Source organism: Vitis vinifera, chromosome 5 (assembly GCF_030704535.1).
Source record: "Vitis vinifera cultivar Pinot Noir 40024 chromosome 5, ASM3070453v1".
Lineage (NCBI taxonomy): Eukaryota > Viridiplantae > Streptophyta > Magnoliopsida > Vitales > Vitaceae > Vitis > Vitis vinifera.
The window spans coordinates 1046804-1070180 of NC_081809.1; the positions used below are offsets into that span (position 1 = coordinate 1046804).

At 35.7% G+C, this 23377-nt stretch overlaps 5 protein-coding genes across 6 annotated transcripts; 3 read left to right on the plus strand and 2 right to left on the minus strand.

The window, feature by feature from the left end:
• Nucleotides 1–387: 387 nt before the first annotated feature.
• LOC100265331 (probable bifunctional TENA-E protein) lies at nucleotides 388–2786 on the minus strand. Its single transcript, XM_010651223.3, has 3 exons — nucleotides 2524–2786; nucleotides 1937–2154; nucleotides 388–938 (listed from the first exon to the last, which is right to left on the minus strand). The coding sequence occupies exons 1-3, from the start codon at nucleotides 2656–2658 to the stop codon at nucleotides 629–631; spliced, it is 663 nt and encodes a 220-aa protein (XP_010649525.1). The 5' UTR covers nucleotides 2659–2786; the 3' UTR covers nucleotides 388–628.
• Nucleotides 2787–3811: 1025 nt separating this feature from the next.
• On the minus strand, nucleotides 3812–5677 carry LOC132253723 (DELLA protein RGL1-like). Its single transcript, XM_059736646.1, is given in 4 exon segments — nucleotides 3812–4167; nucleotides 4170–4355; nucleotides 4358–4582; nucleotides 4585–5677. Coding segments are annotated over 4 exon segments (1860 nt in total).
• A 10145-nt stretch (nucleotides 5678–15822) lies between these two features.
• On the plus strand, nucleotides 15823–17176 carry LOC132253724 (uncharacterized). The gene is made up of 2 exons (XM_059736647.1): nucleotides 15823–17038; nucleotides 17103–17176. Exons 1-2 carry the CDS (start codon nucleotides 15823–15825, stop codon nucleotides 17174–17176), a joined length of 1290 nt encoding a protein of 429 aa, XP_059592630.1.
• Nucleotides 17146–18487, plus strand: LOC100244824 (uncharacterized). Of its 2 annotated transcripts, XR_009465613.1 has the most exons (3): nucleotides 17227–17593; nucleotides 17721–18183; nucleotides 18278–18487. XR_009465613.1 is itself a non-coding variant. In XM_059736706.1 (2 exons), exons 1-2 carry the CDS (start codon nucleotides 17191–17193, stop codon nucleotides 17933–17935), a joined length of 618 nt encoding a protein of 205 aa, XP_059592689.1. In that variant the 5' UTR covers nucleotides 17146–17190; the 3' UTR covers nucleotides 17936–18268. The 2 variants fall into 2 exon arrangements, 1 of the variants encoding a protein (XP_059592689.1); XM_059736706.1 differs by lacking the exon at nucleotides 18278–18487 and having other exon boundaries at nucleotides 17146–17593; nucleotides 17721–18268.
• A 1002-nt stretch (nucleotides 18488–19489) lies between these two features.
• LOC100260130 (ubiquitin-conjugating enzyme E2 32) lies at nucleotides 19490–23324 on the plus strand. The gene is made up of 5 exons (XM_002277358.3): nucleotides 19490–19726; nucleotides 21161–21292; nucleotides 21543–21627; nucleotides 22467–22630; nucleotides 22708–23324. Exons 1-5 carry the CDS (start codon nucleotides 19616–19618, stop codon nucleotides 23107–23109), a joined length of 894 nt encoding a protein of 297 aa, XP_002277394.1. The 5' UTR covers nucleotides 19490–19615; the 3' UTR covers nucleotides 23110–23324.
• The last annotated feature ends 53 nt before the right edge of the window (nucleotides 23325–23377 follow it).

Sequence of the window (23377 nt, forward strand, 5' to 3'; positions counted from 1 at the left end):
TACTTGAAGTCATTAATAGAACCATGAATACAAAAACTATTTTTTTTCCTCAGCACAAGAGTCTTGAGGAAGGTTTTTATATATATATATATATATATATATATATATATATATATATATCCTCAGTGATGATAGTCCAGCCAAGTCCTCTCCTCTGGTTCGTGAGATTGAAGTTTCAGTGATTTGGGGAGGAAAAAGAATGAACAAATCCCGGTGGAGATTGACCAGAGAAGTCATCACAATAGGATGCATAGAGATTCTTCAACAAATTTCCAAGTTCCTTGAATCAATCAAGGGCATAGAAAGCTCCTCAAATTCTGATAAGAGATCAAGGAGTTCAAATCATACCCTTTAATATATCACACCAATCACCATTATTCAAGTCAATAAGATATAATACTTGATGAATCCTTTTTTATATCAGAAGCCATCCAACATGTAAAACTACTCCCTTTCATACACAAAGTCATAAACATACCATTTTCATCAGCAGTTAAAAGAACTTCACTGCAAAAGCTCACTACGGAGAGACTAGAGGCAAAGCATATATATATATATATATACTTAAGAGCACATGTGCAATCAGATTCTATACCATGTCTTTGGCACAAAGACAAAGTACTCAGGTTTAGCCTTGACTCATGTTCCAAAATTCAACTTCAAGTTCGAGAACCTGTAGTAAAGCCACTTCAGCTCTTGCTACTACATCTGGCGGGGCCTTCCCTAGATGCCTGTTTGCAATGTTTTGGAGAGAACGGCAGTATTGACCGAAGCCATCGTTGCCCCATCTTTGGCAAGTCTCTTTTAGTTCAGGGGGAGTTTTGGAGCCATCTTGCAAGCAGAGGGCAAAGCCCTCTTGATAAACAGCTTCAATGGCCCAAAAGGCTGTGATGGCTACTGTGTACTCGACCTGCGGGCTCATCAGGCTCTCCAGAAATCTGTAGCACCATGCATACCATTCAATGACCTAAATTGTAGTAGTCAAGCATGTGTTGAACAAATTTCTAATGGTGGATACAATTCTTTCTAGTGGTTTGCTTCATATGTTTGTTTTGGAGAACAAAGTGAACATGAACATGTTATCCTAAGCTTTCAAGCTCAACTCAATTCTTCTCTTTTAAGCTCCTAAATGTTATGCATTTGATTTTTAAGAAGGCGCCTGCATTGTAAATCTATTTTTTATTTTTCTTTATTTTTTTCTTTCCTTCTATCTTTCCTTTCTTATTCTCTTTTCCTTAGACTATGTTTAGTTCCGAAAATTTTGATAGAAAATATAAGGGAAAGAAAATAGGAAGAAAAAGTGGAAGGAAAGAAAAAATGAAAGAAAAATAAAAAATAAATTTAAAGTCAATAAATTATTTTTATATACTTCTTCAAACTTATTATCTTCTATTATATAAAGATTAAATAATTTTAAAATACATAAATTTTAAACTAATTTTAATTATATTTGATTTTCTTTTGTATTTTAGAAAACTATTTTTCTTAATATTCTTTTTCTTTCCTTAGTACTTTCCGTGAACCAAGCGTTACACATTTGATTCCTAAGAAGCATGGGTGCTCACATCTTAAATCTGTTTTTAATTTTCTTTTATTTGTTCTTTCTTTCTACTTTTCCTCTCTATTTAATTTTCTAAAAACCAAGCATAGCCTAACAAGAACTCCCATAGTCACAGAGGAATCAACCAGTTCATACCTAGTAGACCAGTTACAGTATGGAACTTTCTCAATTGATTATTTTATTAATTGAGAGAATTTTTGCAGACCTTTCAACCCTTCAAAGACACAAATAAACATGTATGAGAAACAGACATTCACAGCAATCACCATAATTCCATAGATCAGAGAGTAAATACCTCAAAAGTAAGGAAATTCAAAATACTGAAAGCTACATAAGATTGATATCCAGGAGTAGTGTTATGTCAAGAATTTGTACCTGCAATACTCCTGGTTGACCTTCTGAGGAACAATGGTAGATAGCTCAAGTCCCCACTTAGAGGCTTCTTTCTTGAACCAAGCAATCTCATCATTCAGAGAAGCCATACCACCCAATATGACTTCCATATCAGAACTATTATCCGACTCCTTACAAGCTTTAAGCAACACACTTGCGGAAAATGGAACAAATGCCCTAACAAATATGTAATCTTGTCCCTGCATTTCGAATTTTCCACGAGGTCAGTGTTCAATTTCTGGGTTAGGGTTTAGGTTGGTCTAATTTTACTCATCAGGCCCCAAATTGTTTCTGATACGATAAAATTGATGAAGGGAAAATCAATGAGAAAGAATATGAATCCCTATTGTTTGGTTGAAGGGAAAATGTGATAGAAAGTACAACCGAATACAACATGGTGGAAATTTATTCACTTCGAATCTCCCCACGGAATTTGGAAAAGAAGAGGGAAAAAAAAATTGTCGGAACAGATTCAAAATATGAATTCATCGGAATGAGACGTTGCAGTGAACTGAAATTTCTTAAACCCCAAATCCAGAAAAGCAATTACAGAGTAAAAGCGAGAATACCAGCCATCGCTTGAAGGATGAGAAGTCGATGGTTCCATCGCGAATGCTGAGAATCAAAGGATGTTTGGTAGCGCGGATGTAAAGCATACGGTGCTTCTTCAGCCATGTCTCTATCACTCCGCCGCCTACCTCCATTTTCTTCGCCTATGTTCCTCTCACTTTCTCTTCAGCGCCAGCTCTCTGGAACTGGCGGCACAGGCTTTGAGGCTCACACCTCTTTTCTAAGCTCAGACGTGGGCAGCATGCAAAATGAACGACTGGGGACTCCGAGATTCCGTTAAAAACAACCCATTTACCCAAACAAATATACGTTTTATCTTTCATTTAAAAAATAAATAAAAAATTGATTGAAACTACATTTTAATAATAGATTTTAATTTGAATTAAAAAATTGCTTATCAAAACTATGATTTCAATACATATTTAAAAATAAAATTTGAAAATTTGATTTTTGATTTTTAAATTTATATTAAGACTATATTTGAGTAAAAAGTAAAATTAACTTTTTAACTTGAAAAAAAAACTTAAGTAGTGTTTGTTTTTTAATTAAATAGAAAAAATTAAAATATTTAGTTGAATAGAAAAAAATCAAAATATTTAGTTTTTTCTATTAAATTAAAAGTAACGTGTCGATATCAGTCAATATAATTAAAGAAAATTTGTTATCAATGAATTCGATTTTATTATATTGATTGATATCAACATATTATTTTTACTTGAATAAAAAAAACTAAATATTTTGATATTTTTTATTTAAGTAAAAAACAAATACCACATTAATTTTCATATATTTTGAAATTATTATTTAAATTATAAAATTAATTGATTTAAGCAAATAAAAAGATTTCATGTTTGTAAATCTAATTTCATCCATTTTTATTTTAAATACCCTTTAATATATTGATTATTTATATGTGTGTTTAACAAAAAAAGTTATTTCATAAGAGAAACGGAAAAATATGTTAAAAAATATTTAATTTGTATATTTATCATATTTTAACCAATCGAAACTGTAACGACCCATTTTAACTTATCATCACATTTATTAAAAGGTTGATTAGATGGACAAAGGTACACGTTGGGTGGAAGATTGACTCTGATATCCTTTGTGTCAATCATATTAAATAAATATAATAAATTTTCATAATTTTAAAATACATCAACGCATTAGGAAATGTACACACATATACAGTTAAAATTTTTTATTCTTTCTCCTTATCTAACCAATGTTGCCTATCATAAAACTAGTGATATGTTTCTTACATGCACTTGAGAATTGTAACTAAACTTAGAAACTAGCAGTCAATTGGATACGAATCCACATTTCGAGTCCTTTCTTTTCACGTCGAAGGAAATTCCAAGCTGAAAGAGAAAGAATTGGAGTACCTCTCCACCCAATTAGTAGGCATTTCTGGTTCATATCTAGAGTGCATGAACTCCCACAAGCAAATTCTTTAGCCACCAGACTTGCTTGGTGCAAGGATGACTTGCTCAGCTCCGTCTCCACCATTCCAAACCGAGCAAAAAACGCCCTCCAAACATCTATCTTCACACTTCTCACCTTCCTTTCGTCTCCATCAGCTGCCACAATGTTTCTAATTCCATGCCCGAAGTACATATACTCTGTAATACTTCTATTTTCAAATCCTGGTTCAAACAAGCTTCAAGACAATCGAAGAATGCACTGAAGTAGAAAAGCGCTTCAATGAAACGGTTCACAAAAACCAGAGAATTATGGTTTGCTTCAACTTCACTTACCACCACTACACATGGATCAATGCTTCTGATTACTCTCATCAAACACTCCAGCCTCTCCGGCTGTGCAATCATGGCCTCAGCGACGCTGGAGCGTAGACAGCGATTGCTTCATCAGCCTCTATCTCAAAGAGATCTTCTTTGAGATACAACATGTTTGATACCATAACTAATTTCGAAGAAAAGGGTAAGTTCATGGTCTGCGCAAAGCTCACCAACCTTCTACCTGTCTCCTCGATTTTCTGCCTCGATGTTGTTCCAACAGCGGTAATATTAAGAAGCTCAAGGCGGCATTCATACCTGACTGCAAGAGCTGCATCAAGATTGTCCACTGCACGCCACTTCTGATTTCGAGATCGATCAAATGAACCCTCTTCGCCTCGGCCGCATTCTCTAGTATGACTTGGATTCCAGTGAACCGCGCAACCTGACTGAAAGGAACTTCTTGGTGATTTGCAAGGAGGGTGGGGTTTAAGCCCATCCTTGACTCTTCTGGATCAAATGACTCTTCACTTCTTGGGGACTTGAATCTGATTCTTCCGGTTTCTCTATGAATCTTCTCTCGAAGAGCTTCAGAGAAGTGGTAAACAACTCTTTGAACTGGATTCCTAGTACTGGAAGAGAAGTAATCACACTGGTTGAGCATTCTGCTTGCAGCCTCGAATTGTTGATTGACTACTTTCTCAACAGAAGCCAAAAGGACTTCAGCGAGCCTCACGTCTCTGCTCTCCTCCTCGGAGAGGCCAGAGAAAGAAAGGCCAAATGGATGGCTAAGCATGGAGATACCATCACTGCTTTGGAAAGACTGCATGAACCTTTCTCCAGCCACCCGCATTACTTCTTCAGTAGATAACCGTCGCCAAGCTGCTTCACTGCTTGCTGTATCATGCTTTGGCTCATTCAGCTTTTCCTCATTCAAGAGTCTGATCCCACTTCTGTAATTCTTGAGAAGCTCAAGCGAGGTTGAGGAAAATGGGCAGCCCTTCTTCTTCTTAGGCTCAACAAGGTTGGGAATTCCAGTTGGGGTTCGGCTCGGATTGATCATGTAGTCCTGGCATAATTGAATTGGCTGAGAGACCACATCAAAATGAAGATCATCAAGAAACTCATAATCCAAAAATGATTGTTTCTGCTGCTCATCCTCTTGTTGTTGATACTTGGACAGTAGAAACCCTTCATCATCTGCGTTTTCTTGATCGAATCCGAACCCGAAGCCAGAACAAAGGTTATCACTGTTGGCTGATTCTCCCCCATCTCCTGCTCCATAAAACTGAGTTTGATTCCCTTTCTTTCTTCCTCCACTGCTTCCCAAAATCGCAGAACCATAGTGATAGAAACCATGATCTACGCAGCGGAAACAAATCATGATGAAACAAGCATGGAGGCAAGCCAAAACCATATGTAAAAGACTGACCTTTTTCTCTGTTGAAAACGCCCACAATCTCCTACAATCTTCTGCTGTTTACCTTATCAATTTCCGGACTATGATTTCTGAGTGGGCAAAAAAAAACAATAGCTAGGGTTTTGTCACTCTCTTTTCTGTTTCTAATATACCTCTCTTCGATGGGAACAAGACCGCTTTCTTAGAAACTCTTAAGCGTATAATTTGCTTCAAGAAAACCGATATAAGCGTGACTCCCTTTCCCTTAAAATGCTCATTTTAAATAAATTAGATTATCTATTTTTAATTAAATAAAATTTAATTAAAAACTAATCTATCATTTATTTAAAACACATAATTCATGTATAGTCCAAACAATTAAGGCACAGCAGGGACCGCAAAAATAAAATTAACAAGGCTACTAATTATAATAAGAATTCATACAGGACCAGTATATTCTCATTATAATTAATCACAAATTATACCACTAAAAATTCATGATTGAACTCCTTATTAATTTTACAATTCCATTACATAATAATTTATGTTTCCCACGTTAAGATTACAAATGCTATTTACATCAAACAAATTACTGACAATTTATTTGAGTAACAATAGATTTTCAAGATTGTTGCTTAACTTAATTTATGTGTCGGATAAAAATCCACCTACAGGGTTAACACTATGAAACCTTATAAGCTTACTTAAAATGCATCATCAATCTCTATACCGAGACGTGGATTCAATCATTATTTAATACATCGCGAACATAAAGCGTCTTTGTCCAACTCATCAAGTCTTATCGCTCTAATAAATGACACTCACTCTTTAATGAATCAAAACACAAGACATTTTATATTTGCTCATATTAATTAAATCATGATTAAAAACATAAATCTTATTTCTAATGTCCTAGAGAATATGTTTTAATAGTCAGTACAAAACATCCATTCTCTACTTGGTCCAGTTAGTTATATATAAAATATACTAACACAATTATTATTAAATTATGTCGAAAGATTAATTTATCTAATGCAAATCTCCAATTAAATACAAAGAAATAATTGTTTATAGAATGACATCATAATAACATACTATTAAATTCACGCTTATGCATGGTTAATAGTATATCTCTATCAATCTCCCACTTAGACTTATAACCATGCATCTGCTACTTTAACCCCCATTCCTTCTACATGTCTTTCAAAAGTCGTGGACGATAAGCTCTTTGTAAAAGGATCTGCTAGGTTGTTTTCCGATGCAATCTTCATCACCACCACATCACCCCTTTGAACTATGTCTTGTATCAAGTGATACTTACGCTCTATGTGTTTTGCCCTTTTATGGCTCCGTGGCTCTTTTGAGTTTGCAACCGCCCCGCTATTATCACAATAAAGTGTAATAGGCGATTGAACCGAAGGAACCACACCTAGATCCAAAAGGAAGTTTCTAAGCAACACAGCTTCCTTGGCTGCCTCAGAGGCTACCACATATTCAGCTTCCATGGTGGAGTCAGCAACACAAGTTTGCTTGATACTCCTCCAACTAATGGCTCCATCTCCTAAGACAAAAACATTTCCCTAGGTAGATTTCCGAGAGTCCTGATCAGATTGAAAATCTGAATTTGTATACCCTATAGGCACAAGATTTTTTGACTGGAAAACTAACATATAATCTCTAGTTCTTTTTAAGTACTTGATTATATGTTTAACTGCAGTCCAATGTTCTCTTCCCGGGTTAGACTGAAATCTGCTTACCATGCCAACAGCAAAACAAATATCGGGTCTAGTACACAACATCGCATACATGAGACTTCCTACTGCAGAAGCATAAGGAACTGCCTTCATGCTTTCTATCTCTTCAGGAGTCTTAGGAGACTGATCCTTATATAGAACAATTCCATGTCTAAAAGGTAGAAAACCCTTCTTTGAACCCTGCATGTTGAAACGATTTAGAATAGTATCAATATAAAGTACCTGGGATGAGCCTATCATCTTTTTCTTGCGATTTCGCATAAGCTTGATCCCAAGAATATGAGCAGCTTCTCCCAAGTCCTTCATATCAAAACGCTGAGACAACCAGTCATTGACCGAAGTCAACATACCTATACAATTTCCTATAAGTAGAATATCATCCACGTATAGTACCAAAAACACTACCTTCTTACCATTCCACTTCTTATACACGCAAGACTCATCATGACACTGATCAAAACCAAAAGTCTTGATCGTCTGGTCAAAACAAGTATTCCAAGATCTAGATGCCTGTTTAAGGCCATAAATGGACCTATTCAATTTGCATAGCAAATGTTCTTACCCATTTGTTATGAAACCTTCTGGTTGCTTCATATAGATGCATTCATCAAGACTTCCATTTAAGAAAGCTGTCTTGACATCCATTTGCCAAATTTCATAATCAAAATAAGCTGCAATGGATAAGAGAATTCTAATAGACTTAAGCATGGCTACTGGCGAAAAAGTTTCCTCATAATCGATCCCTTCTTTCTGAGTATACCCTTTTGCAACAAGCCTAGCTTTATAAGTTTGCACTTTTCCGTCTATAACTCTCTTTTTCTTATAGATCCACTTACATCCAATGGGTTTCACCCCTTTAGGTGGTTCTACAAGTTCCCAGACTTGATTAGAGTACATAGACTCCATCTTAGATTTCATAGCTACAAGCCACTTATCAGCATCTTTATCTTGTAGTGCATCGTCGTAACATACTGGTTCGGTATTCACTTCTTCAGGGATTCTATCAAATGCTTCTCCCAAGAGTGTATATCGAACCGGTGGTCGTCTTGTTCTCCCACTACGATGAAGTACTACACGTTGTTCAACCACACTTTCATCTTGTTGTGGCTGTAAGGCCGGCAAGTTTATGACTGGTGGGACCACATCCTGTACATCATCAATATGTTCTTCAAACGGCACATGTACTGGTGCTTCAACATTTTCTTCATCACCAACAGGCAATGAAATGTCAGAAGTTTCAAATTCCGGTCCACTAACATTTCTCCCACTACGTTGAGGTAACAGAATGTCAGCTCCGACCATGAATGGTTCAGGTTCATGTTCTGATGGAAAAATTCTAGCTGGTATGGTGTCTCCTCTTAACTCATTTAAGGCTAATTGGCTTTTGGGAATATGGTTTCTAATATAGTCTTCCTCAAGATAATGTGCATTGGTGCTAACAATGATCTTTTTATCTTTAGGACTATAAAATAAACCATCTTTCGTTTCTCTAGGATATCCAATAAAAAAACATAATTCTGTTTTTGTTTCCAACTTATCTGTTTTCCCTTTCAACACATGTGCTGGACAACCCCACATCCGAACATGTTTCAGGCTGGGCTTACGTCCAGTCCACAGTTCTGTAGGAGTCTTAGGTACTGACTTAGAAGGAACTAAATTCAGAATGTATGCTGCTGTCTCAATTGCATGTCCCCAGAATGAAATTGGCAAATCTGAATAACTCGTCATTGATCTAACCATTTCCATAAGTGTCCTATTTCTTCTTTCTACTACACCATTCTGTTGTGGCATACCAGGTGTAGACAACTGTGAAGTAATCCCTTGTTCTGATAAAAAGCTAATGAATTCCCTAGAGATGTATTTTCCACCACGGTCAGACCGTAATGTCTTGATATATTTTCTATGTCGCTTCTCCGTTTCTGCCTTGAATGCTTTGAATTTCTCAAAACACTCAGACTTACGGCGCAATAAGTAAATATATCCATACCTTGAGTAATCATCTGTGAATGTCACAAAATACTCAAAACCACCCCTAGCTTGGACACTCATTGGACCACACAAATCAGAATGGATTAATTCAAGAACATCGTTGGCTCTATTACCCTTTAAGGGAAAAGGTCTTTTAGTCATTTTTCCTTCTAGACAGGATTCACACGTTGGTAGTGCTTCCACTCTCAATGAACTCAAAGGTCCATCTTTAACCAACAGAGAAATTCTATCTAAATTAATATGACCAAGTCTCAAATGCAAAAGATAAGTATAGCTCAATTCAATAGGACACTTTCTTTTCAATGGAGCAACAATATCAAAGTTATTTACTTCAGAATTAGTAAGTTGCAATTCAGGTGTAACTTTAAGAATATATAAACCATCAGTTAAAGAGCCAGAACATATCATTTGTTCTCTAAATTTAATAACGACAAAATCATCATAAAATTCATTAAAACAAACAGAATATCCGTTCTTACTCAAACTAGAAACTGAAATCAAATTCCTTCTAATCGAAGGAACATACAAGACATTCTTTAAAAACAATGTTCTATTATTCTTAAAATTCAAAGCAATGTTTCCTACAGCTAAAACTGCAACTTCAGTGCCATCTCCCAGAAAAATGTTCACTTCCCCTTTACTTAGCTGGCGTGTTTCCTGAAACCCCTGCAATGAATTGCAGACATGATTAGTGGCTCCTGAGTCTACACACCATTGGTGTGTAGTCAACACCGCTAAACAAGTTTCAACAACCAGTAAATGAAAAGGAGATGTACTTTGCTTTTTCTTGGCTAGCCATGTCGGACATTGTAGCTTCCAGTGACCAGGTTGCTTGCAGTGAAAACACTTACCTTTCGGTTTTTTCACAACACCATTTACACCATTAGCAGCACCATTGTTGTTCGGCTTAACATTTTTCTTTTTCTTACCTTTTTTCTGGACAGATGAAGAAGCTCGCTCAATGTTAAGCACAATAGGTGCAACTCCTTGCTTAATAATAGTCTCAGCAGCTACCAGCTCATTCAGCAATTTAGACAGAGTAAAATCCATTTTATTCATGTTATAGTTCAAACGAAACTGCTGAAAACTGGGAGGCAAAGTGTTCAAGACCATCTCAATCTGAGTAGCCTTGTCAACTTCAGCACCTAGAACCTCCATGTCATTCAGAAGACTCATCATCTTCAAAACATGAGTTCTTACTTGAGTTCCTTCCTCCATTTTAGAAGTCAGGATCTCCCTTAGTGCGTTCTGCCTTGCTGCACTAGTTTGGTCTCCAAACATCTCCTTGAGATTTTATAAGATGTCATAAGTTGTATCCATTTTCTGATGCTGATGTTGCAAAACATTTGACATAGATGCCAAAATGCAACATCGCGCCATCTCATCAACTTTAACCCATTTCTGGTGAGCCTTAATTTGATCTTGAGTGGCACCTTCACCGGGTTTTTCAGGACACACTTCACTGAGCACAAACTTATATTCTTCTGCAGTAAGCAAAATGTCCAAGTTTCTTTTCCAATCAATATAGTTAGGACCCTCAAGCTTGTTTTGGGTTAGGATATTGGCTAAGGGATTGAAAGATGTCATTTTGTCACAAGATTATGCATAAAATAAAATTACAGCAATTCAATAATAATCCAAAACTGAATTTAAATCAAGATTGCATAATAACAATAATGACAGCAAAATTCATATATGCATCATAACATCCATGGACAGTAATCTCGATGGGAGAATTAAACTAAACATATGTTATGCATATAAAAGCAACATAAGATCAACATGTACCACTCGATGGGAGAAAACATGCCTCTTAAATATAAATGTGAAATTATAACTTCTAGTCTATGTCCCTAATTAATTTACTCAGATAGAGAGATAAATAAATATAGACAATACTAGAAGAGTTACAGTGATTACATCAAAACATATCATCTGCCGATGAGGAAGAAAATGTAAGTAATCACAACTAGCAACTCTTGAAATACTCACAAATTAATGGAAATAAATGAGCTGCTGGTTTACTAAAACATTCATGTTATCAAAAACAAAATTGCAGCAAGCATGTTATGATTTGCGATAGAAAAATAACCTTTTAAAAATCAGTAATAAACACCAATGTTCAGCCATATAGCATTCTAATTATTGTCTTTTGCGCAATCTACAACAGTACAATCTTATTGCAGAAACTCGCATGGCAAATCACCAAAATCACAAATGAAATTATGCATGACATTCAGATGAACAGCAGTGAACTTATGCACTTATATTTAAAAAAACTACAGCCATTATCACTCTTGATTTGCGATAATTAGAAGCATTCAACAATACAATATTATAATTGAAGCATTTGATGAAAACAGCAGCCATTAACATCCTTATATGGAATATAATATTATAATATTGTGGTAATGTTAAAAAACCCAATCTGCGTGTTAACATCAATGAACATATGCATATTCATATAACAACTACAACCATTATCTCTTGTGTTTTCAAAAATGAGTCTCTTTAATCCAACGCATATAACTCTGTTTTCATAATAAATCAGAAACCACAGTATGAATAATACCTCCAAACGAGGTTCAGACATGGCTTTGATACCAATTGATAGAAACCATGATTTACGCAGCGGAAACAAATCATGATGAAACAAGCATGGAGGCAAGCCAAAACCATATGTAAAAGACTGACCTTTTTCTCTGATGAAAACGCCCACAATCTCCTACAATCTTCTGCTGTTTACCTTATCAATTTCCGGACTATGATTTCTGAGTGGGCAAAAAAAAAACAATAGCTAGGGTTTTGTCACTCTCTTTTCTGTTTCTAATATACCTCTCTTCGATGGGAAGAAGACCGCTTTCTTAGAAACTCTTAAGCGTATAATTTGCTTCAAGAAAACCGATATAAGCGTGACTCTCTTTCCCTTAAAATGCTCATTTTAAATAAATTAGATTATCTATTTTTAATTAAATAAAATTTAATTAAAAACTAATCTATCATTTATTTAAAACACATAATTCATGTATAGTCCAAACAATTAAGGCATAGCAGGGACCGTAGGAATAAAATTAACAAGGCTACTAATTATATATAATAAGAATTCATACAGGACCAGTATATTCTCATTATAATTAATCACAAATTATACCACTAAAAATTCATGATTGAACTCCTTATTAATCTTACAATTCCATTACATAATAATTTATGTTTCCCACGTTAAGATTACATATGCTATTTACATCAAACAAATTACTGACAATTTATTTGAGTAACAATAGATCTTCAAGATTGTCGCTTAACTTAATTCATGTGTCGGATAAAAATCCACCTACAGGGTTAACACTATGAAACCTTATAAGCTTACTTAAAGTGCATCATCAATCTCTATACCGAGACGTGGATTCAATCATTATTTAATACATCGTGAACATAAAACGTCTTTGTCCAACTCATCGAGTCTTATTGCTCCAATAAATGAAACTCACTCTTTAATGAATCAAAACACAAGACATTTTATATTTGCTCATATTAATTAAATCATGATTACAAACATAAATCTTATTTCTAATGTCCTAGAGAATATGTTTTAATAGTCAGTACAAAACATCCATTCTCTACTTGGTCCAGTTAGTTATATATAAAATATACTAACACAATTATTATTAAATTATGCTGAAAGATTAATTTATCTAATGCAAATCTCCAATTAAATACAAAGAAATAATTGTTTATAGAATGACATCATAATAACATACTATTAAATTCACGCTTATGCATGGGTAATAGTATATCTCTATCACATAGCACTTATCTCCATTTCCATCAAAATCAAATTGCTCAAAAGAGAAAATAGAATCCGCCATCTCAAATGATCTGGTTTCTGAATTCCAACAAGCCTACAATTCTAATCATAGACGGACAGGAAGATTTCTTCCATGATAGTATCATAAATTCAATCGGTATAAACAATTGGAGAAACATGGTAATATACTTTGATGCTTATGCCGTACAACACCAAGAATAATAGTTATAATATTGATATGTAGAATGTATCGAGCATGCATTGATTTGATTATACAAAAGGGATTTGGGTTTGCAGGTCTTAAGACAAGAAATCTAGTGATATTTTATCATTTCTTAACGACTCATTCAAGGGTTGGATCCAAAAGGCAGTGAAAGGGCCACAATCAATTTGAAATATTTTACGGAATTTCCGGTCAGAATCTGCTAAGAACTTCAGCCAATAATGAAACAGAAAAGATAAAAATAAAAACCAGTCTGTTTGACTGTTGAGAAAAACTAGAAATAGAAAATACAGTAGAAAATTTTTAACCTTTGTATTATTCATTGTTTGGGTTACGGAAAAAGGAAACAAAAACAAAAACAAAAACCCACATTCAGTTACATCTATTCAATAGTGGATCCAAGAAAGAGGAATAAACGTACAGAGATATTTCAACAAGAATTATAAAGCATGAGGCTTGCTGATCACACTTAACACGTAATATTCAAATTTTAATCTCTTTTCTCTTTTTTTTTTTTTTTTTTTTTTTTTCAGTTTCTTAGCAACCAAACAAGGTGGTGAAAAGCAGGAGAGAGTTAAAGAAGAAAAATGACCCGGAAGCTGACATAAGTCACATAATTGATGATACAGACTCTTGTTTATTAATTTACAGAAAAAAAAAATTATAAAGCTTTGAGAATGACCTTGGTTTTGTCTGCACATTGCATTTCTTCAACCCCGGTTCCCCTTTCCAATGATTTAAAAACCGGACCGGACCGGCCGGTCACCGGACCGGTCCGGTTCGTTCATTTGGACCGGATGGGCATCGAACCAGGGTCGGACCGGTCGAACCGGCGGTCCAACCGGTGAACCGGCCGGTTCAATTGATTTTATTTTTTATTTTTAAAACAACATCAAAATGACGCCGTTTTGGAGTCCTATTTAAGCAAAGATGCAATCCTTCTCCATCTCCAGGCTGCGCCGCTGCAAGGAATCGCACTCCAGCTCCAGGTCCAGCCCGCGACGCCAAGGGATCTCACCGACGGCCTGCAGCAGCGACTCGGCGACACTCACAAGGTCTCGTGGCCCACGACACCAAGAGAGCTCCGCTGCAAGGGATCCCGCTCCTCCAGCTCCAGCCCGCGACACCAACGGATCTCGCCGGCGGCCTGCAGCAGCGACAGTCACAAGGTCCCGCCGGCGGCCCCCCCCCCCCCCCCCCCCCCGGCGTGGGAGTTTACCACTTTGCCCAGTGCCGAGTCTGCCGACAGTGAGTGCTAGTACTGTGGATTTAAAGTTTAAACTTCATTAAAATATTTGTTGTTTCTATACTATATAATAAAGCTGGAGATGCAATTTTGTTGTGATTGTTTTTGAACCTTATTTGACTTTTCATACTAAATTTTATTATTAGACTTCTTCAAGAATGTTTTCATATTAAATTTTGTTGTCAATATGTGTGATTATGAACTTAATTCATTGAGCTCTGTTGCTCATTCTCTAAATTGGATTTAAAGTTGGTTGAAAATCAATCATAGCTAAGTAGGAGGCCAATAAAAAATTAAATGAATAAATAAATACATCTAATCTCTATCTATTAATCTCATTTTACACGGTTATATAATCAAATGCACATTTTCCATTGGTATCATAGTGGGTCAAAACCATTTCCCAATCCCAACTTTTCTTTGGAGGATTATGAAACCACAAAGAATGGACTCTTTCATTTGTTATCCACCTTTCATCAATAAAAATAACAAACGCCAAAGGAAATTCAAGAAGAGATTTTTTTTTTTTGCATATAATGTCAAATGAAAAAGTTTAAAGCCAGTGAAGTTTTGTGTTCACCTCCATTGGTTAATAAAATTTTTTTAAGGGTTTTGGATGGTGTTAAGCCTAAAGAAGAATGAGATACATAAGATAATTCAAATAAAGAATGTAAAATGTTAAAGCCTTATACAATATTAATTTTTAGTGTGAACAATCCTGATGAGTTTTGTTACCATTAGCAAATCAACAAAAATGTCTAGAATATACTTTTGTCATTAAATGAAAAAAAAAAAACCCGAGTGCCGAACCACTATAAACCCGAGTTTGAATTCTCTAACTCTATCTCTTTCCTTTATTTATTTTGTGCATATATTATTGTGTGAAAAAAGTTTTTGAAAAACCCAATTCACCCCCCTTTTTGGGTATTTTCCTTAATTATTCATAGTCTTTGTTTTATCAGGATCAAAACATGCTTGTTATAATGATGGTTGTTCCTTTAGATAAATTTACCAATTGATATATGATTGTTATAAATTGTTGATGACTTGATTATAAATCATTAAATGGTTGATGACTTCCATTCTCTACGTTAATGTGATATTTTTGTTTCTAATTTCAGTAATTTGATAGAGAAATAAAACATGGAATCAAACTTGACTCCATCCTCTGGTCAAGATTCAACTACCAATTCTCAATCAACTAGAAGTAAGATCGATCCTGCATGGGAGCATGTTTTTGAAGAAAGATATGCAAATGGAAGGAAAGCTCTTATTTGTTTGTATTGTAAAAAGATTACAAAAGGTGGGGGTATTCATAGAATGAAACAACATCTTGCTGGAGTGAAAGGAGATATTGGTCCATGTAAATCGGTTCCTCCAGATGTAAAATTTCGAATGGAAAATTCTTTGCAAGAGTTTGTGAATTCTAAGAAAGCAGCCCAAGAAGCATATGAATGTAGAAATCCTTATGGTCCTAATGTGTCACAATTTGAAAGGGATGGGGCAGAAGGTGAAGAAGAGGTTCAACAAATGCAAAGTCCTATGGCAGCTAATAGTGGAAAAAGGAAAAAATCAACAGTGGATAAGTATTTTGCACCAAGAAATACTCAAGGAGCTCAACCTTCCATGAGGAGTGTACTAGCTGGGAAAGAATCTATTTGGAGAGCGGATATGGCGGTTGGGAGATTCTTTTATGATGCATGCATTCCTACTAATGCAGTGAATTCCTTCTACTTCAAGCCAATGTTGGATGCTATATCTGCAATTGGTCCTGGATATAAGGGTCCAAATTACCATCAACTACGGGTTAATCTTTTAAAGGATGCCAAGAAGGAAGTTCAGTTACTTGTGGACTCTTATCGTGCAATTTGGGCAAAAGTTGGGTGTACAATAATGGGTGATGGTTGGACAGATAATAGACAAAGAACACTCATCAACTTCCTTGTGTATTGTCCTGAAGGAATATCATTTGTGAAATCCGTTGATGCTTCAGACATTGTCAAGGATGCAACTAATTTGTTTCAGTTATTTGATGAGGTGATTGAATGGGTTGGTCCACTCAATGTAGTTCATATGGTCACTGATAATGCAGCAAATTATGTGGCCGCGGGGAGATTGATTTCTCATAAGCATAAACACATTAATTGGTCACCTTGTGCAGCTCATTGTCTTAATTTGATCTTTAAGGATATTGGTAAGATGGACCATGTTGCTGAACTTGTAAGACGTGCATCAAAGGTGACAATTTTTGTGTATAATCATGTTGCTTTGTTAAGTTGGTTGAGAAAAAGAGAAGGATGGACAGAGATTCTGCGACCTGGTGCAACTCGCTTTGCTACTACTTTCATTGCACTCAAGAGTCTTCATGATCATAAACATGACTTGCAAGCTTTGGTGACTAGTAAGTTCTTTGTGGACTCTAGATATTCAAAGGATTATAAAAGCCAAGTTGCAGTTTCCATCATCTTGGATAATAGATTTTGGAATGATTGTTTGATTGTTGTGAATCTTATGTCTCCACTAATGCGCTTATTGCGTATTGTTGATTGTGATGAGAGGCCTTCGATGGGATATGTGTATGAAGGCATGTATAGGGTTCGTTTGGGCATCAAGAAATTGTTTAACTACAACAAAAGACTATACAAGCCTTATACGGATATCATAAAGCAACGTTGGGATCAACAACTGAAGAAAAGCATTCATTCAGCAGCTTATTGGTTGAATCCATGTTTCCAATATGATCAGGAAAACTTTTGTAATAAGCCAAATGTTATTGGAGGTGTCATGGATGTTATTGATCAGAAAGTTCTGAAAGGCAAGCTTGAAACAATGAATGAAATGAAGTTATTTCGTGATCGATTGGGAAGTTTTGGAAGAAAACTTGCTTATTCTTCACGTGAAGTACTTCAACCTGGTAAAATATTATTATCATTTATTAGTATGTTTATTCTTCTTTATTAGTTACCTATTTATTATTTAATATTTTAAACTTGCTAATGTGTTTTATTTTTTTCTTATTTTTAATGCGAAATGGTAATTAGATGAATGGTGGAGGCTACATGGATATAGTGCACCACATTTGCAAAAGTTAGCCATTCTAATATTGAGCCAAACCGCATCGTCTTCTGGATGTGAGAGGAATTGGAGTGTCTTTGAACGTATACATACCAAAAGAAGGAATAGATTGGAACATCAAAGGCTTAATGATCTTGTATACGTTCATTATAATTTGCGCCTAAAAAATCGATATAAATGATTTCTTAGTTGTTTTGAATTTAAATTCTTCTATTCACAATTATGAATAATTATATGTTTTTTTTTTTAGGTTCTATAACAAGAAAAGAATCTATGATCCAATTGACTATGCATGCATTGATGAGACCGATTTTTGGGTAGTTGATGATGATCAACCAGCAGAGTTAGATGTTGAAGAATTGGAAAATCTTCTATATGAAGAAGGGTCAATTCCAATAAATGAAGTGGAAGGTTCAAGTTCTCACATTGGTTAGTAAAATATTTAAACTTATAAAAGTTCAATAATTATATTTTTTTTCTTTAAAAATGATTTATTGTTGATATATATTCAATATTTTTGTAGATAATGAGGATGGTGGTGACGTGGCTATAGAAAGGCTTGATGTGGAGAACTTTGGTTTTCCAAATGCTCATGTTCAATCTCCATATTCCAATTTCCAAAATGAATGAAGACATGAATTTTATATTTATTAGTATGCAAAAAACTTCATGAATATTCAAACATTGACATGTTATATTTTTATTTTGAGTAATTATTTAAGTGTTGTGGACCTATGGTTGACATTTGTATTATTTATTATAGACAATGTGTTAAGTTAACAACTCTTTGATAATTTGATTATTATAGGATAGTAATAGTTTGATTATTTGATAAATATTGAGTTTATTGACATTGTGAATGTATAACATCTTATATTGTGTTATAGATATTATATATGATAATTGATGACTTCTATAGGTAAAAAAATTTGTGACAAAACTCAACAAACAAAGTAGATGCTGTCAAAATTTACATAGAATTTATTAATTTTTTAATTTTTTATAATATATAAAATAATAAAATATATATTTATGACGTCACCGGTTCGATAGCGGTTCGACCGCCGGTCCGACCGGTGAACCGTGAACCGGTAACTTTTCCGGTTCAATGACCGGTCCGGTTCTGAAAACATTGCCCCTTTCTACAGTTCGTTCATGTTATTCTGGACGTGTTTCGCTGCGATGGGCCGGGCCCATCACAGGTCTAATGGGCTCAACTGATGTTGACCCATACCACGACAACTTGGGCGAGTTGGGTTCACAGTTGACCCAAGCATAACCAAATATGAAGCGCAATTGGCACACCATCCCAACCAACCCAACCCGATTTAACCCCGCCAACTGTTGAATCCAAGTCTCTCTCTCTATATATATAGATAAATTAAGTTGGACGAATCGAGTTGGGTTAGTTGAGCCTGAAACTCTTTTACAGTTCGTCCAAATTGACCTTCAGTTTCGCTGTGGTAGGCTGGTTCCTCAGTGGCCCAATGGGCTTCAACATCTCCCAATAGTAGGACTAACACGCGTTTCCAACACAATCAACCACTGGGCCCAAGGTCGGGCCCAACCCGTCAAAATGATTTCTGAGTCAATGCGGTGACTTGGTAAGTCGCCGTTTGCTAAAAACCCAGAGGGAAAAAGTTACAGCCAAATCAAGCCAATCAATGAACGCCACGTAGCAATTGATACTTCGGATGACGTGTCAAGTCAATAACCGAGGTCGTGGTGTCGGGACTCCAGCGCTGTCCATAAAGCTCCTCGCTTTCCCCTCATTTCATTACCGTATCCTATTGTGTGTGATCACTCACACATTCGCGCGCTGCGATTGAGCTGATCGGACGGCGGGGAACGGGTCATCGCCATGGCAGAGGACAAGTACAATCTGAAGAACCCAGGTGTGAAGAGAATTTTACAGGAAGTGAAGGAGATGCAATCGAATCCTTCCGATGATTTCATGAGCCTCCCTCTTGAGGTTCGCTTCCCAAACCCTAACTTCGATTTCGAAATTTTAAGATCTTTTCTTCTTCTGCTTCAATTTGGATAGAAATCATGGTTCTTTTGGCTGATTTCTGCAACGACCCATTTTAAATTAGGGTTCCGTGATTTTATTTTGGTTATTTTAGGTATTTAGGAATAAGCCACAATTGCTTGATTTTGTTTAATTTTATTCCGTGATTTATGCTTTTCATTATCTATGCTTTCCTTTTATTTTCGTTGAGTCTTAGATATAAAAATGGACTGGTGGCTTATTCCTAAATACCTAAAATAACCAAAAATAAAATCAAAATAAAATCACGGAACCCTAATTTAAAATGGGTCGTTGCAGTTTCTTTACTTTGTTTGATTTGGGGTGTTGAGTAGTTGTTGGTAGATGGGAAATGTGGAGTGTTTGGTTTTGATTTTTTATTTCGATGTGGCACGCAATTAGGGTTTTGATTCTTTGATTTCAACTCATTTTATGTCGAAATCTGTGTTATTATAAATTTTTTTTTATGAATTTGCCTAAATTTTAGATTACCAATTTTGCAATTCAACACAAATTTGTGAAGAAGCAAGAACGACGAAATCAATGAGACTGATATCTGGATTAGTATGAATTTTCGTGTTTAGTTGATGAGGGAGGATAAAAATTAAGGACATTGGGAGATTCAAAATGAGATTGCTTGAAGTCCCAGTTACTAGATCTAGGTTTAGGTTTTCCCAGGCTGAGAATAGGGATTTATGTAACTAAACAAGCTGGATGGAGACTGAGTGTTCATGTTGCCGACTGCGAATTGGTGGGATCAAGGGCTTTGTTGAGTGAGATGAGTTGATTTCTATACAAATAAAATCATGGACTTGGTATTTTGTTTGGGATTCCATTGCAATGTGCATGAACATTTCATAAAACACCTGAATATCATGTATCAAACTTGTAAATACGTTCTGTGGTAATGACTTTAACACGAATTAGTTTTTTTTAGAATGGATAAAGCGGTGACAAGGTTCTGATCTCTATTAATGATTCTGCTCTGTCTCTCAAAATCAACAACTATGCCAACTCTCATATATCACAAAATCCCTTGAAAACTTACCTGTAATCTCTAAAACTCTAATTCTCCCTAAATTTTCCATGCAACTACTCCAATCTCTTTTAATTGTGGGTGCACATATGCTGTGTACTGCCATCTTTAGTGTGTGTGTGTATCCTCACAAAGGGGAGCTTGATCTCTTTTGAGTGATTGCAGCTTGATGATCAATTATTTGTTTCTTTTTGTTTGTTGATTTTACTCTTAATGGAAAGTTTTCATGATAGGGAACCATGTTTAATTGTTGAAATTTTTGTTTTGAATGTGAATTAATTTGATGCGCATAATATGATTATGTTCAATGTCTCTAATTGTATGCTTTTGGTTTATGTTTTCAGGAGAATATATTTGAATGGCAATTTGCAATCAGGGGACCCAGTGATACTGAATTTGAGGGAGGCATCTATCATGGACGGATCCAGTTGCCTGCAGAATATCCGTTTCAGCCTCCTTCATTTATGTTGTTGACTGTAAAATATCTTCCCTTAGAAAACTCTATCATATTAACTTGCTTTTTCTTTGTTTTGGTATGTTCATATGTCATATTATTTATTTTTCTCTTAATATATTGCTATTTACCTATCAAAAAAATATTATATTATTTATTAATTTTTAGGATTGTATATGGGGTTTGGTTTGGTTTGTAAATTTTCATTTATATTTCACTTGAAACTTTCCATTGTTGAGATTTTCTAATCAAGTTTTCCTGCCTTGTTTCAGCCAAATGGTCGTTTTGAAACCCAAACCAAGATATGTTTAAGCATATCAAATCATCATCCTGAGCACTGGCAGCCATCATGGAGTGGTAAATTCTTCTATTTCTCTTAATGCTTTCTGGTGACTAAAAATTATGTCTTGACATCATAGTATAACCATGATTTTGATTGGGGAGAAGTGAGAACTATTGCCATGTTGCCTTCTTGGTTATTTAATGCAGCTGATTAAGGGTTTTTTATTTTAGAAACTACTAAAGCAATCAAAACAGCACAAATTGTACACATGTGAAGCAGGGTTGCCAAATGCATTCCTTTACTTGGATTGTGCTTTGGCCTTGGCTGTTCATGGTTGTTTAGGATTTTTGACTTGCTATAATCCTATCCTGAGTTTTGGGAAACAATTGTCCCAGCTTTAAGCCACATAGGGCCTGTCTGGTCTCAATTTATGGTCCCTTCTTTTTGTGGATGGAAGCGAACACAGTTTGATAAACTTTGGAGTGGGCCAGTCTCAAAGAAGCCTTGTAATATCTTAGTGCCACCACATTTTAATGGTTTTGCCAACAGTTGGAACACATTTTTGTTCTTTTTTATTTACTATGGGGCCAGGAACTGAATAAATTAGTATTTGGAATTATACTTGAAGAGAACAGCTGTAGTTTAATTGATTAGACGGAAAACTTTGAAACTAGTACCAGGACCTGTTCATGCTTTTGTTGTTTAGGGAAATAGGCTGCTTCTAGTCTTCTATCCTCTTGGAAAGCATGGGCAGGTCTTTGAAAAACTCCAGTTGCTTAGCAAAGTTGTTAATTGTCATGATAAAATGAGCTTTGTATGCATCTAAGCATCTTTTATGATCAACTTCGGACTGGGTACTTGTAGTTTAATATGTAAGTCTGCTGTATGTGCTGTGTTGTGTTGTTGTTGGCAGTTCGGACTGCTTTGGTAGCATTAATTGCATTCATGCCCACCAGCCCAAATGGTGCATTGGGTTCATTAGATTATAAGAAGGAAGAGAGGCATGCTCTGGCCATCAAATCTCGTGAAGCAGCTCCAAAATTTGGGACTCCTGAACGTCAGAAGCTCATTGATGAGGTATGTTTTCACTTTTCACAATAATTCCTAAGTTATAGCATGTAAACCTTGCAATAAAAAACTCTTCAACAATGCAGATTCATGAATATATGTTAAGCAAGTCACCCCCAGTTCCTCAGCTCAACTCTTCGCAGGCTCCTGAAGAACCCTCCACCAACAGGGAGGGCGAAGGACAGACGAATCCTCCAAATGGCAGTGCCATAGCTGCTGCAGATGAGCTTTCAGATCCAAGAGTGGCTGACAGGATAGTTGAGGAGGAACCACCGCAGGTTCCCTTGAATGCTAATCCCAGCCCTGTATCAAGACAGGCTTCAGCAGCGCGACTGCTGCAGAAGCCCATGCCAAGGGTTCAAAGGCAGGCTGATGATCGCTTGCTTACATGGGCTGCCGTTGGACTTACCATTGCAATTATGGTTCTTCTGCTGAAGAAGTTTTTGAAATCCAGTGGGCATGGTGCCGTTTTCATGGATGAGTCCTAGTCTCCTAAATGCCATGTGGATTGTGAATGTTGGCTTGATGTTTCATGAAGCATACAGACTCATAGTTTCTATGAAGTTTTTCATCCAACTGGGAACAACTTGTAGTATATTACCCAAGATTTTTCCTAATGATGGTAATAATAATAATATAAGCCGTAACCTTGTATGTTTCTTGCATTATTGAATAAAGACCTTCTATGGATGTTACAGGAAAACCCCTCTACCTCTTTATGTAAAGGTCAAACTCCTGTCGTCACAAACTGTCTGT

Bases quoted from the DNA above. Each gene is read 5' to 3' on its own strand.
- LOC100265331 (XM_010651223.3), bottom strand. From the start codon at position 2,658: ATGGAGGTAGGCGGCGGAGTGATAGAGACATGGCTGAAGAAGCACCGT. The intron at 2,155-2,523 runs GTATTCTCGCTT...TTCGAAATGCAG, and splicing joins CATCCTTCAAGCGATGGCTG to GGACAAGATTACATATTTGT. The intron at 939-1,936 runs GTACAAATTCTT...ATGGTGCTACAG, and splicing joins GTCAACCAGGAGTATTGCAG to ATTTCTGGAGAGCCTGATGA.
- LOC132253724 (XM_059736647.1), top strand. From the start codon at position 15,823: ATGGAATCAAACTTGACTCCATCCTCTGGTCAAGATTCAACTACCAAT. The intron at 17,039-17,102 runs GTCTTCATGATC...TGTGGACTCTAG, and splicing joins TACTTTCATTGCACTCAAGA to ATATTCAAAGGATTATAAAA.
- LOC100244824 (XM_059736706.1), top strand. From the start codon at position 17,191: ATGTCTCCACTAATGCGCTTATTGCGTATTGTTGATTGTGATGAGAGG. The intron at 17,594-17,720 runs GTAAAATATTAT...AATGGTAATTAG, and splicing joins ACGTGAAGTACTTCAACCTG to ATGAATGGTGGAGGCTACAT.
- LOC100260130 (XM_002277358.3), top strand. From the start codon at position 19,616: ATGGCAGAGGACAAGTACAATCTGAAGAACCCAGGTGTGAAGAGAATT. The intron at 19,727-21,160 runs GTTCGCTTCCCA...TTATGTTTTCAG, and splicing joins TCATGAGCCTCCCTCTTGAG to GAGAATATATTTGAATGGCA. The intron at 22,631-22,707 runs GTATGTTTTCAC...TCAACAATGCAG, and splicing joins GTCAGAAGCTCATTGATGAG to ATTCATGAATATATGTTAAG.